Source organism: Sciurus carolinensis, chromosome 3, assembly GCF_902686445.1.
Source record: "Sciurus carolinensis chromosome 3, mSciCar1.2, whole genome shotgun sequence".
NCBI classification, from domain to species: Eukaryota; Metazoa; Chordata; class Mammalia; order Rodentia; family Sciuridae; genus Sciurus; species Sciurus carolinensis.
Window position 1 is genome coordinate 16,490,577 of NC_062215.1, and position 13,242 is coordinate 16,503,818.

At 32.4% G+C, this 13,242-nt stretch overlaps 1 protein-coding gene across 1 annotated transcript in view; it reads right to left on the bottom strand.

The window, feature by feature from the left end:
* Positions 1-13,242, bottom strand: part of Efcab13 (EF-hand calcium binding domain 13) — a 163,110-nt gene that overhangs the window by 21,351 nt on the left and 128,517 nt on the right. The window contains 3 exon segments of the mRNA XM_047543767.1: positions 916-1,044; positions 4,307-4,375; positions 4,694-4,837. Of these exon segments, the coding sequence (XP_047399723.1) occupies positions 916-1,044; positions 4,307-4,375; positions 4,694-4,837 (342 nt within the window).

A 13,242-nucleotide genomic window follows, 5' to 3' on the forward strand; every position in this document is an offset into this window, starting at 1 on the left:
ATTTGCTGGTAAATGGATGGAGTTGGAGAATATCATGCTAAGTGAGATAAACCAATTCCAAAAAACCAAAGACCAAATGTTTACTCTGATAAGTGGATGATGATATATAACAGGGAGGAGGAAGGGATAAGGGAAGAATGGAGGAAGGATAGATTGTGTAGAAGGAAATGAGGGCTAGGGAGGGGGTGGAGGGAAGGAAAGATAATTGAGACAAACATCATTTCCTTATTACATGTATGATTACATAAATGGTGTGACTCTACTTCATGTACAACCAGAGAAATGAAAAGTTGTACCCCGTATGTGTACAATGAATCAAAGAAATTTTTTTAATTTTAAAAAAAGAACATAGAAGCAAACATCCTTAATAAAACATTAGTAAACTGCATTCAAAAACACATCAAAAAGATAATACATCATGATCAAATGGGTTTCATTCCAGAGACACAAGTTTGGTTCAACATATACAAATCAATAAATGTAATTCATAACTTAAACAGAATTAAGAACAAAAATCACATGAGCATCTCAATAGATACAGAAAAGGCCTTTGATAAAATCCAACATAAGCTGGAGAAGCTAGGGATCAAAGTAATTTACTTTACTATAAAGTTCTAATAATACAAATGTATCAAATATACAAATAAAAACTTCTTTAATGTCTCTCATTAAAGTTTTGTAATTTTCTCTATAAGGTTTTATAAATATTTTAATATATACCCAGGTTCTTATAATTTTAAGGAAGACATGTTTCAAGTTTTATTTTCTAAACATTTATTACCCATACATAGAAATAAAATCAATTTTTATGTTGGGAAAAAAAAAACACAGAATTACCATCCTTTTTAAAAAAAACAATTTGCTTCTGTGAACACATATACTCTAAACAGGAAATCTTAGAACTAAAGTACTCACCATCGGTTGCAGAGTTAGGGTGGTCTTCAGTTAAAGGTTTCTCCAGGCTCTTTAACGTAGATAAAAGGTCTTTAACTTCAACTTTTCCATCAGAGACACTATTAACAATGTTCCATGCATCTTCTATTCCTATGTATGTATGTTGATGACAAAATGTAAAAAGCACTTGTTTGGGTGTTCTAGCCATATAAGCACATAACAACTCTAATTGACTGAAGTTTATTCATTTTCTAGAATACCCAATCTCTTTTGCCTCTCTGAATATTCTCAAATCTGAAAGCTCCACAAAGTTCATAGGTTTTCATGCTCAGATTATAAACAAGAAACATTAAAATATTTTACCTTTGGGGTTAGACTCACAAAGCCCAAGAGCAAAATAGCAATGTGATCCCAAAGAAAATGCAACCATAATTGTTAAAATCTTTTTTTAAATCAGAAAAACCTAGCCCTAGTCTCCTATCCAAACATTTGGCAAGAATGACGGTACTGTTGATGAGATGTCAATAAACAAATATTTTTTTATTAACCAAGTGTTATTCAGCTACAATTGTAATCTCTCTAATCACCATTTTGACTATCTTTTTAATTGTGTCATCTCCACGTCTTCCCTTTATCAGGAGAAATCTTTCAGTGAACAACCTAAGGTCTTAGTGAACTCTGAAATAGAGCTATTCTGTTAGTTTATTTAAAGGCCCAACTTTTGGTTAAATGGATAATTTGTTTGTATGTGTGTATTCCATTTCAATAACCTCTGTTGACATTATTAGTTTCTGACTCCTACTTTTTTGGGGGGGAGGGACATTTTGCTATTTTGTTATTTATGCTGCTGCTTGCCTTCTTGAGTTGAACATTTAAAATAAATTATTTTCAGTATTTCTTATTTTCTAATAATGAAAGTACTGAAATCTACAATATTTCCTGTCAGACTCTTTTGGTCACACTTCACATGTTTTAATGTGATACTCTCACTATCATCCATTTCTAAATAGTGTTTAATTTCAACTTTTATTTATTCTTTAACCAAAGAATTATTTAGAAAACCATGTTAATAATCTTGAAAACAAATAATTTTAATGTTACTACATGGTAGTCAAAGTGTGTGTTCTGAAAAACTTTCAAAATTAACTCTGATTTTTCTTTGTGGTTTAAATATATAATATATTTTGCAAGTACTTCATGGGCATTTTTAAAAGAAGATATATTCAATGCCTTTTTAATATGAAATACTACATGATTCCTAAATCAAGTTTATTAATACTGCTATTTAAATATCAATCTTTTTTCTCTTTGCCTTTCTCTGTGTATAAATATATGTATGTATGTATGTAGATATAGATCTAGATATAAATATAGATATCGTAATAAATTTTACCTATATTGCCAATTTAATTTTTTCTTACTACTAAAGATTTCTGGTGCAGAACTGAGTTGAGCATTCATTCATGTTATACTATCATCACCAATCTACACGAGGCTCCTGGTTGTTTTCTTATTTTGTTATTTTTTTCCCTTAACCCTTATCTCCACTTCTATCCCTCTACCCTGCATAAGCACAAACTCCAGAGTATTTAATATATTTCTATTCAATCTATCTCAACTGTTTAGATTTTATGTGCTTTCCTGAAAAAAAAATATGATATTGTCTTATATGCATTAGTATAAATTTTATTTACATAAAGTATTTTGTGCTAAAAATTTATTCTTTTAACTGTATAATATCAAAACCTATCTATAGTGCAAATATAAATCTAGTTTCTTGATTCTGACCATATTTTATGTAACCATTCCCCTAGTGATGGGACACCTAGATTACTGTCATTTCTTTTCTCCCACAAACAATATTGTAATGAGCATTCTTGTACATGTCTCTACAAGAAACTTTCTCTGAGTTATTACCTAATAATAGAATTATTCGGTCATAAGGAGTATGCATACTTAATTTTACCAATTATTACTAGACTGCTATTCAGAATAGCAATACTATTTTATCTATCCACAGCAATTTATGAATATTACCAAAGTTCTTTAAGTACATATTATCATTTGCATTTCTCCTTCTTTATAATGTCTTCTTATATTCCTCATCATTTTTCCAATTTATTTCAGAAAGATGATTGATGATTTGCAGAATTTTTTATGTTTGCAATATTAATCCTTTGTTGGTTTAAAAGTTTATCTTCTTTCAGTCTGTTACTATTGGTAATTTTTAGAGTCCTTCATTGAACAGAAATCTTGAATTCTGATGTAATCAAATACTTTTTTATACTTTAGTTGTACTTTTAGAAATATTATTTAAGAAATCCTTCATGACCACAAGACACAATATGTTCCCCAATATTTTCTTGCACCAGATCTACAGTTTTACTTTTCAAATCCATTTTAACATCTATTTGATTCATTTGAAGATATTTTATGTAACATATGAAGAAGGGATTCAACTCTATTTTCCTCCACACAATTTCCCAAATCATATACTAAATAACACATTTCTTCACCCACTTATGGATGATGTCATCTTCTTTCATATCCCAAATTACTATATACACAAGTCTTTTCAGGTTCTATGTAATAATGCACTGGTCTACTTGCAACACTATTATAATAGCATTATAATGTGTCTGTATATCTGATAAGGCAAGTTCCCCATCATGGTTCTCTAAAAGCCTTAGCCATTCATAGACCAGTAATCTTTTTTAAAAATGATAGAATTATTTTGTCAAGAATCCCACAAAATTTCCTAGGGCATTAATTAGAACTATTTCAAATAACAAATTTATTTAGAGACAATATGTTCTTTTAATACCCATACTAAACCCCTGACCTAGAACTCCAATTCTCAATCTCAAGATCTTTGTTCCAATTTTGTTTTTATGTCTCATTGTGCTAAAAATGTCAAAACAGAATAAAGTTCGGTTAGGTATTTAGCTAGAGTTTTAACAAAGAGCAAGAGAATAACCTGAATAAATTAGAAGAAATTAATACAAAAAATTAAATCAGGAAAGTGCAAAAGTCACTATAAGTGATTAGAGAAGCCAAAAGTTGATTACTTTGATAAGATAAATAAACCTCTGAAAAAATTGATAAAGAAAAAATAAGAATGCAACTTAACAATACCTAAAGAGGCAGAAATATAAAAACAATAGATTTTACAAGTGACTCAAGAGTATTATGAAAAGCATGTTCATAAATTTGAAAATCTAGGGTTTTAAGCACACATATTTAAATATATGTCTAAATATTTCCTCTATTTTTAAATGACAAAATGAAAAAGAGGCCTTGGTAGAGAGTTCTGTATAAAGTTATACACACACACACACACACACACACCTATACATACCAATCCAGAAACACAAAGCTTCATATTTACATTCATTTCAAATTTTGTACTTACGTTGGCACTCAACAAATTCATCAGTGTTGGTCAATTTTCTGATAAAATCTTTAAAATGCACCACTTCATCTTTTTAAAAAAAGGAAATAAAAAATTAAGGAAGAAACAATTTAGATATTATAAAAAAAGACCATTCGATGTTATGAAAACCTGAGTTATAAAACACAAAAATAAAGTGGAATACTGACAATTGCAGAATAATTGTAAAATAAAAACTTAGAGATATTACTTTGAAAATCAATTGCCTTAATAAAAATCCATCAACTTAAAATGTAAATTAAAAAGTTTCAGACTGTAAGACAGAGATTGACTATATTTCCTTGAGCATTTAGAGTGAAGTTTCCAAAATACTCAGACTTTGTTGTTTAAAGTGAAATAATTACTCACCACTAGGATTGGTATTATCCAAAGTCTTCTGTATTTTGTCATCTGTTAGATAGATTCCTATAGCATTTAAATTTTGCTGAAGATCAGAAACAGCTGTAAGATCATTTTTGTGAATGTCTATGTTGTAAAATTTATCTTCGGCTCCTGGGAATAAATAACAGAAAATTAGGAATAGAAGAGAATTTCCTCAACCTGACCAAAAAGTACTTGAAAACTGTATAGCTGACATCATGGTTAACATTGAAATACTGACTGGATTCCCTCTAAAATCACAAATACATCAAAGATAGAGACTCTCACCAGATTGTAACCAATGCAACAAACTACTAAAAAGAAATAAAGCATTAAGATAGCAAAATGGGGAAAATTCCCATTTTCCACAGAGGAGATAAGTATCTGTGAATTTTATAAATCTATTGAAGTTATACTTCAGTAAAATTACAGGATGCAAGGTCAATATAAAAATTGGATTTTCATATAGTAACAAAATTGTACACTACAATTTATTATGCAAATACCATTTACAATAACAAAAGAAAAATAGAATATCTGATATTAGCCTGAGAAAAAGGTACAAGACTTCTATACTAAAAGCTAAATACCATGATTAAAAAAAAAGGAGATCTAAACAGAACAAAATATGTGCTATACAAATGTCAGTTCCCTATAAATTTATTTGCAGATCCAACATAACATCAAACTTTTATAGATCTTGCAAACCGTATCTTGCAAAATGGAAAAGCTCATTCTAATTCTTTTCTGGAAATATAAAGGATCTAGAATTGCTACAATAAAAGATTGATTTAATGGCATAATTCTCTGCAATAGCAAAAACCAAGAATAACCCTATAAATATTTAAATAAATGATATAAGCATGTGACAAATTCAGTATACAAAAAGAACAAAGAAGAAGTAAACACTATCTCATTTCAAAGCATATTATAAAGCTACAATAATCAAGATAATATAGTATGGATGTAAAGGCAGACAGCAAATCAATGAAACAAAAACACTCCAGAAATAGATCCACTTGCTGGCTAAAGAAGAGATATAGATCAAAGGAACAGAAATGAGAATACAAAAATAAAAAAGCTTTTATGCTCAACTGGTTTTTATGTGGTGCTGGGGATCAAACCCAGGGCCTTTCCATATACTAAGCAAGCACTCTACTACTGTACTATGTCCCCCAGGACCGGGTCAGTGGTTTTCAACAGGGCAAAAAAGTCAAAGGACAAAGAATAGTTTTTCATCAAAAGACATAGACTGGCAGATTGGATTAAAAAGAAAGATCCAACAATATGTTGCCTGCAAGAGACTCACCTCACAGAAAGAGATACCCATAGACTAAAGGTGAAAGGATAGGGAAAAACATACCATGCACATGGACTCAGCAAAAAAGCTGGAGTATCCATCCTCATTTTAGATAATGTGGACTTCAAGCCAAAGTTAGTCAGAAGGGATAAAGAAGGACATTTCATAATGCTTAAGGGAAGCATAAATCAGCAAGATATAACAATCATAAACATCTATGCCCCAAACAGTGGCTCATCCATGTATGTTAAACAAATCCTTCTCAATTTTAGAAACCAAATAGACCGTAACACAATAATACTAGGTGATTTTAACACGCCTCTCTCACCACTGGACAGATCTTCCAAACAAAAATTGAACAAAGAGACCATAGATCTCAATAACACAATCAATAATTTAGACTTAACAGACATTTATAGAATATACCATCCAACCAAGAGCGAATACACTTTCTTCTCAGCAGCACATGGATCCTTCTCTAAAATAGACCATATATTATGTCACAAAGGTAATGTCAGCAAATACAAGAAGATAGAGACACTACCTTGTATTCTATCAGATCATAATGGATTGAAGTTAGAAATCAATGAAAGAGTAAAAAACAGAAACTACTCCAACACCTGGAGATTAAACAATATGCTATTATATGATGAATGGATAAAAGAAGATATTAGGAAGGAAATTAAAAAATTCTTAGAGGTAAATGAGAACAAAGAAACATCATATCAAAATCTCTGGGACACCATGAAAGCAGTACTTAGAGGAAAATTTATTTCATGGAGCGCATTTAATAAAAGAAGTAAAACTCAACAAATAAACGACCTAACACTACAGCTCAAAGCCCTACAAAAAGAAGAACAGACCAACACCAAAAGTAGTAGAAGACAGGAAATAGTTAAACTCAGAGCTGAAATCAATGAAATTGAAACAAAAGAAACAATACAAAAAATTGACAAAATAAATAGTTGGTTCTTCGAAAAAATAAACAAAATTGATAAGCCTTTAGCCACACTAACAAAGAGAAGACGAGAGAAAACCCAAATCACTAAAATTCGGAATGAACAAGGAAATATCACAACAGACACAAGTGATATACAAAACATAATTAGAAGCTATTTTGAAAATCTATACTCCAACAAAATAGAAAATTTCGAAGACATCAACAGGTTTCTAGAGACATATGAATTGCCTAAACTGAACGAGGAGAACATACACAATTTAAATAGACCAATTTCAAGTAATGAAATAGAAGAAGTCATCAAAAGCCTACCAACAAAGAAAAGTCCAGGACCAGATGGGTTCTCAGCTGGGTTCTACAAAACCTTTAAAGAAGAGCTCATTCCAATACTTCTCAAAGTATTCCATAAAATAGAAGAGGAGGGAACCCTCCCAAACTCATTCTATGAAGCCAATATTACCCTGATACCTAAACCAGACAGAGACACATAGAGGAAAGAAAATTTCAGACCAATATCCTTAATGAACATCGACACAAAAATTCTTCAACAAAATTTTAGCAAATCGCATACAAAAACATATTAAAAAGATAGTGCACCATGATCAAGTGGGTTTCATCCCAGGGATGCAAGGTTGGTTCAACATCAGGAAATCAATAAATGTACTTCACCAGATCAATAGACTTAAAGTTAAGAATCACATGATTATTTCAATAGATGCAGAAAAAGCATTTGATAAAATACAGCACCCTTCATGCTCAAAACACTAGAAAAAATAGGGAGAGTGGGAACATTCCTTAACATTGTAAAGGCCATCTATGCTAAGCCCATGGCTAATATCATTCTAAATGGTGAAAAACTGAAAGCAATCCCCCTAAAAACTGGAACAAGGCAGGGATGCCCTCTTTCACCACTTCAATTCAATATCGTCCTTGAAACTCTAGCCAGAGCAATTAGACAGACCAAAGAAATTAAAGGGATACGAATAGGAAAAGAAGAACTCAAACTATCCCTATTTGCTGATGATATGATTGTATACTTAGAGGAACCAGGAAATTCCACCAGAAAACTGTTAGATCTCATAAGTGAATTCAGTAAAGTAGCGGGATATAAGATCAATGCACATAAATCTAAGGCATTTCTATACATAAGCAATGAATCTTCAGAAAGAGAAATTAGGAAAACTACCCCATTCACAATAGCTTCGAAAAAAATAAAATACTTGGGAATCAATCTCACAAAAGAGTTTTGAAAGACCTCTACAGTGAGAACTACAGAACACTAAAGAAAGAAATTCAAGAAAACCTCAGAAGATGGAAATATCTCCCATGTTCTTGGATAGGAAGAATTAATATTGTCAAAATGGCCATACTACCAAAAGTGCAATACAGATTCAATGCAATTCCAATTAAAATCCCAATGATGTACCTTACAGAAATAGAGCAAGAAATTATGAAATTCATCTGGAAGAATAAAAAACCCAGAATATCTAAAGCAATCCTCAGTAGAATGAGTGAAGCAGGGGGTATCGCAATACCAGATCTTCAACTCTACTACAAAGCAATAGTAACAAAAACGGCATGGTATTGGTACCAAAATAGAAAGGTGGATCAATGGTACAGAATAGAGGACACGGACACAAACCCAAATAAATACAATTTTCTCATACTAGACAAAGGGGCCAAAAATATGCAATGGAGAAAAGATAGCCTCTTCAACAAATGGTGCTGGGAGAATTGGAAATCCATATGCAACAGAATGAAACTAAACCCATATCTCTCACCATGCACAAAACTAAACTCAAAATGGATCAAGGACCTCGGAATCAGACCAGAGTCCCTGCATCTTATAGAAGAAAAAGTAGGTCCAGAGCTTCAACATGTCGGCTTAGGACCAGACTTCCTCAACAGGACTCCCATAGCACAAGAAATAAAAGCAAGAATTAATAACTGGGATAGATTCAAACTAAAAAGCTTCCTCTCAGCAAAAGAAACTATCAGCAATGCGAAGAAAGAGCCTACAGAGTGGGAGAAAATCTTTGCCAATCATACTTCAGATAGAGCACTAATCTCCAGAATCTATAAAGAACTCAAAAAACTCTACACCAAGAATGCAAATAATCCAATCGACAAATGGGCTAAGGAAATGAATAGACACTTCACAGAAGATCTACAAACAATCAAAAAACATATGGAAAAATGTTCAACATCTCTAGTAATAAGAGAAATACAAATCAAAAACCACCCTAAGATTCCATCTCACCCCAATTAGAATGGCGATTATCAAGAATACAAGCAACAACAGGTGTTGGCGAGGATGTGGGGAGAAAGGTACACTCATACATTGCTGGTGGGGCTGCAAATTAGTGCAGCCACTCTGGAAAGCAGTATGGAGACTCCTTAGAAAACTTGGAATGGAACCACCATTTGACCCAGCTATCCCACTCGTTGGCCTATACCCAAAGGACTTAAAATCAGCATATTACAGAGATACAGCCACATCAATGTTCATAGCTGCTCAGTTCACAATAGCCAGATTGTGGAACCAACCTAGATGTCCTTCAATTGATGAATGGATAAAGAAAATGTGGTATATATATACAATGGAATATTACTCAGCCATAAAGAATGATAAAATTATGACATTTACAGGCAAATGGATGAAAGTGGAGAATATCATGTTAAGTGAGATAAGCCAATTTCAAAAAAACAAAGGACGAATGATATCGCTAATAAGTGGATGATGACACATAATGGAGGGTGGGAGGGGTTAGTGTTAGGGTTAGAGTTAGGGTTAGGGAGGGGGGCAAGAATGGAGGAAGGAAGGACTGTATAGAGGGAAAAGAGGGATGGGAAGGGTGGGGGGGAAGGGAAAAAAATAACTAAATGAATCAAACAGCATTACTCTATGTAAATTTATGATTACACAAATGGTATGCCTTTACGACATGTACAAACAGAGAAACAACATGTATCCCATTTGTTTACAATAAAATAAAATAAAATAAAAAGAAGTGGAGGGTTGACATCCTTGTATTGTTCCCAATTTTAAAGAAAATGATTTACGTTTTCCCCATTTAGCATGATGCTGGCTTTGGGTTTGCCATATGTAACGTTTATAACACCAAGGGAAGTTCCTTCTAGCCCTAGTTTCTTCAGAGTTATTAAACATAAATGGGTGTTGAATTTTGTTAAGGCTTTTATGCATCTATTGAAATAATCATGTGATTTTTGTCCTTAATTCTATTTATGATATGAATTATTTACTGATTTGCATATTTTAAATCTTGCATCCCTACAATAAGGCCAACTTGACCATGGTGTACAATCTTCTTAATGTGTTTTTAATACATATTGCTAATATTTTAATCAGCACTTTTGTATCTATGTTCATCAGTGATATTGGTATATAGTTTTTTTTCGTTGAAGTATCTTATCTTGCTTTGGTATTAGGGTGATATTGGCTTCCTGGAATCAATTTTGGAAGTTCTCCCCTCCTTTATACTTCATGAAATAATATGAAGAAGATTTCAGCTGATAATCTATCTGGTTTTGAGTTTTTCTTTGTTGGAAGGCATTTATCCGATATCCTCAGATAATTGAAGCAGCAATCAAGAACCCATTCAAGAAGACTAGAGCTCCTTGTTCTTCCAACTTCTATTCCATTCAAGCCACCATCCTACGGGCAGTGCTGTCCATGCTTAGGGAGGGTCTCCACTTCTCACTATCCCACATTCCAATCATTCCTAGACACGTCCTCATGGACACACCCATGTTTTGTTTGTTTTGTTTTGTTTTGTTTTGTTCATGGGCATCTCTTAATCCAATCAAGTTGTCAATGCAAATTAACCATTACACTCCCCTATATTTATTGTTGCTTGTATTCTTGATTGTTGCCATTCTGACTGGAGTGAAATGAAATCTCAGTGTACTTTTAATTTGCATTTCTCTAACTGTTAGAGATGTTAAACATTTTTTCATATATTTATTGACCATTCATACTTCTTCTGTAAAGTGACTGTTTAGTTCTTATTCACTGGGTTGCTTTTTTTGATCTTACATTTTTTGAGTTCTTTATATATATTGGAGATTAATGCTCTGAGGTAGAAGTGGTAAAGACTTTCCTCCATTCTATAGGCTCTCTCTTTACGTTCTTGCTTGTTGTTTGCTTGTTTCCTTTGCTGTGAAGAAGCTCTTTGATACCATCCAATTTCATACCATTATTGATTATTGATTTTACTTCTTGCACTTCAGGAGTCTTGTTGAGGAAGTCAGTTCCTGACCTGACATGATGCTGGGCCCACAGTTTCTTCTAGTAGGCACAGGGTCTCTGGTCCAATACCTAGGTCCTTGATCCATTGAGTTGATTCTGGTGTAGGGTGAGAGATAGGGGTTCAATTTCATTCTGCTACATATGAATTTCCAGTTTTTCCAACACCATTTGTTGAAAAGGCTGTCTTTTCTCCACTGTATGTTTTGGTGCCTTTGTCTAACTATATTTATGTGGGTTTGTCTCTGTGTCTTCTATTCTGTACTGCTGGTCTTCATGTCTGTTTTTGTGCCAATATCATGCTGCTTTTGTTACTAGCCCTGTAGTATAGTTTAAGGTCTGGTATTGTAATGCCTCCTGCTCCACTTTTCTAAGGACTGTTTTGGTTATTTTAGGCCTCTTGTTTTTCCAAATGAATTTCATGCCTGCTTTTTCTATTTCTATGAAGAACATCATTGGAATTTTAACAGAAATTGAATTTAATCTGTATAGTGCTTTTGGTAGTATGATCATTTTGACAATATTAATTCTGCCTAACCAAGAGATCTTTCCATCTTCTAAAGTCTTCTTCAAATTCTTTCTTTAGTGTTCTGTAGTTTTCATTATAGAGATCTTTCACTTCTACAATGTTAGAGTGATTCCCAAGGTTTTGGATTTTTGTATTTTTTTGTTTGTTTTGTTTTGTTTTGTTTTGTTCTGAGGCTATTGTGAATGGGATAGTTTTCCTAATTTCTCTTCCAGCTGATTCATTATTGGTGTATAGGAACACAATTGATTTATGGGGGTAAATTTTATATCCTGCTACTTTGCTGAATTTTATTTATGAGTTTGAGAAGTTTTCTGGTTGAGTTTTTTGGGCCTCTGCAATACAGAATCATGGCATCAGCAAATAGGGATAGGGCGCTCTTCTTTTCCTATTTATATCCCTTTAATTTCTTTCTCTCTCTAAATGCTATGGCTAGGGTTTCAAAAACTGTGTTGAATAGAAGTGGTGAAAGAGGGTATCCCTGTCTTGTTCTTTTTTTAGAGGGAATGCTTTCAGTTTTGCTCCATGTGGAATGATGTTGGCCTTGGGTTTACCATAAATATATAGCTTTCATAATGTTGAGGTATATTCCTACTATCCCTAGTTTTTCTAGTGTTTTGAGCATAAACGGATGTTGTATTTTGTCAAATGCTTAACTGTGTCTACTGAGATAATTATGTGATTCTCATCTTTAAGTCTATTGATATAATGAATTACATTTATTTATATGTTGATATTTATATGTTGAACCAACCTTGCATCCCTAGGATGAACCCCACTTGATTATGGTACACTGGAGATGTATGGTTAATTTATTTGGGATTTTTTCCTTTTTTTTTTAAATGTAGGTACCCAATGCTATAAATTTTCCTCTTAGAACTGTCATCATACTGTCCCATAAATTTTGGTACATGGTTATCACTATTTTTGTTTTACTTTTTCCTCTTAACAGCTTATTCTGGAAAGTTTTCCATATCAGTTCACAGTTTACTCATTCTTTTATTACAGTTCAATAATGCTGTATTGTATATATAAACTATTTAACCCATCTCCAATGTTTATGCATTGTTTTCAATTATTTTACAATTTCAAATAATTCTGTGATGAATAACCTTATTTTCATATTTCTGAAGGGCACTTTCAGGGTAAGTTTGTATAAGTGACATTGCTGCACCAAATAGGTAAATTTATATAGTTTTTTTGTAAGATATTGCCAAATTTCCAAGAATGGCAGTATTTTACATACCCCAAAGTAATATGTACATGTTTTTTCCCCTACAACCTAACCAAGAGACTACATTGTCAAGTTTTTAAATTTTTTGCCAATCTAAATTTTAATCTACATATTTCATATTATAAGTAAAGTTGAACATGTTTGAATATGTTATGGGATTTTGCATAATTTTAATGAATAACATGTGCACATATTTTGTCTATGTTTCTATATTTCTGGTCTCATTTTTTCATTTTTTAAAAGTACCTTACA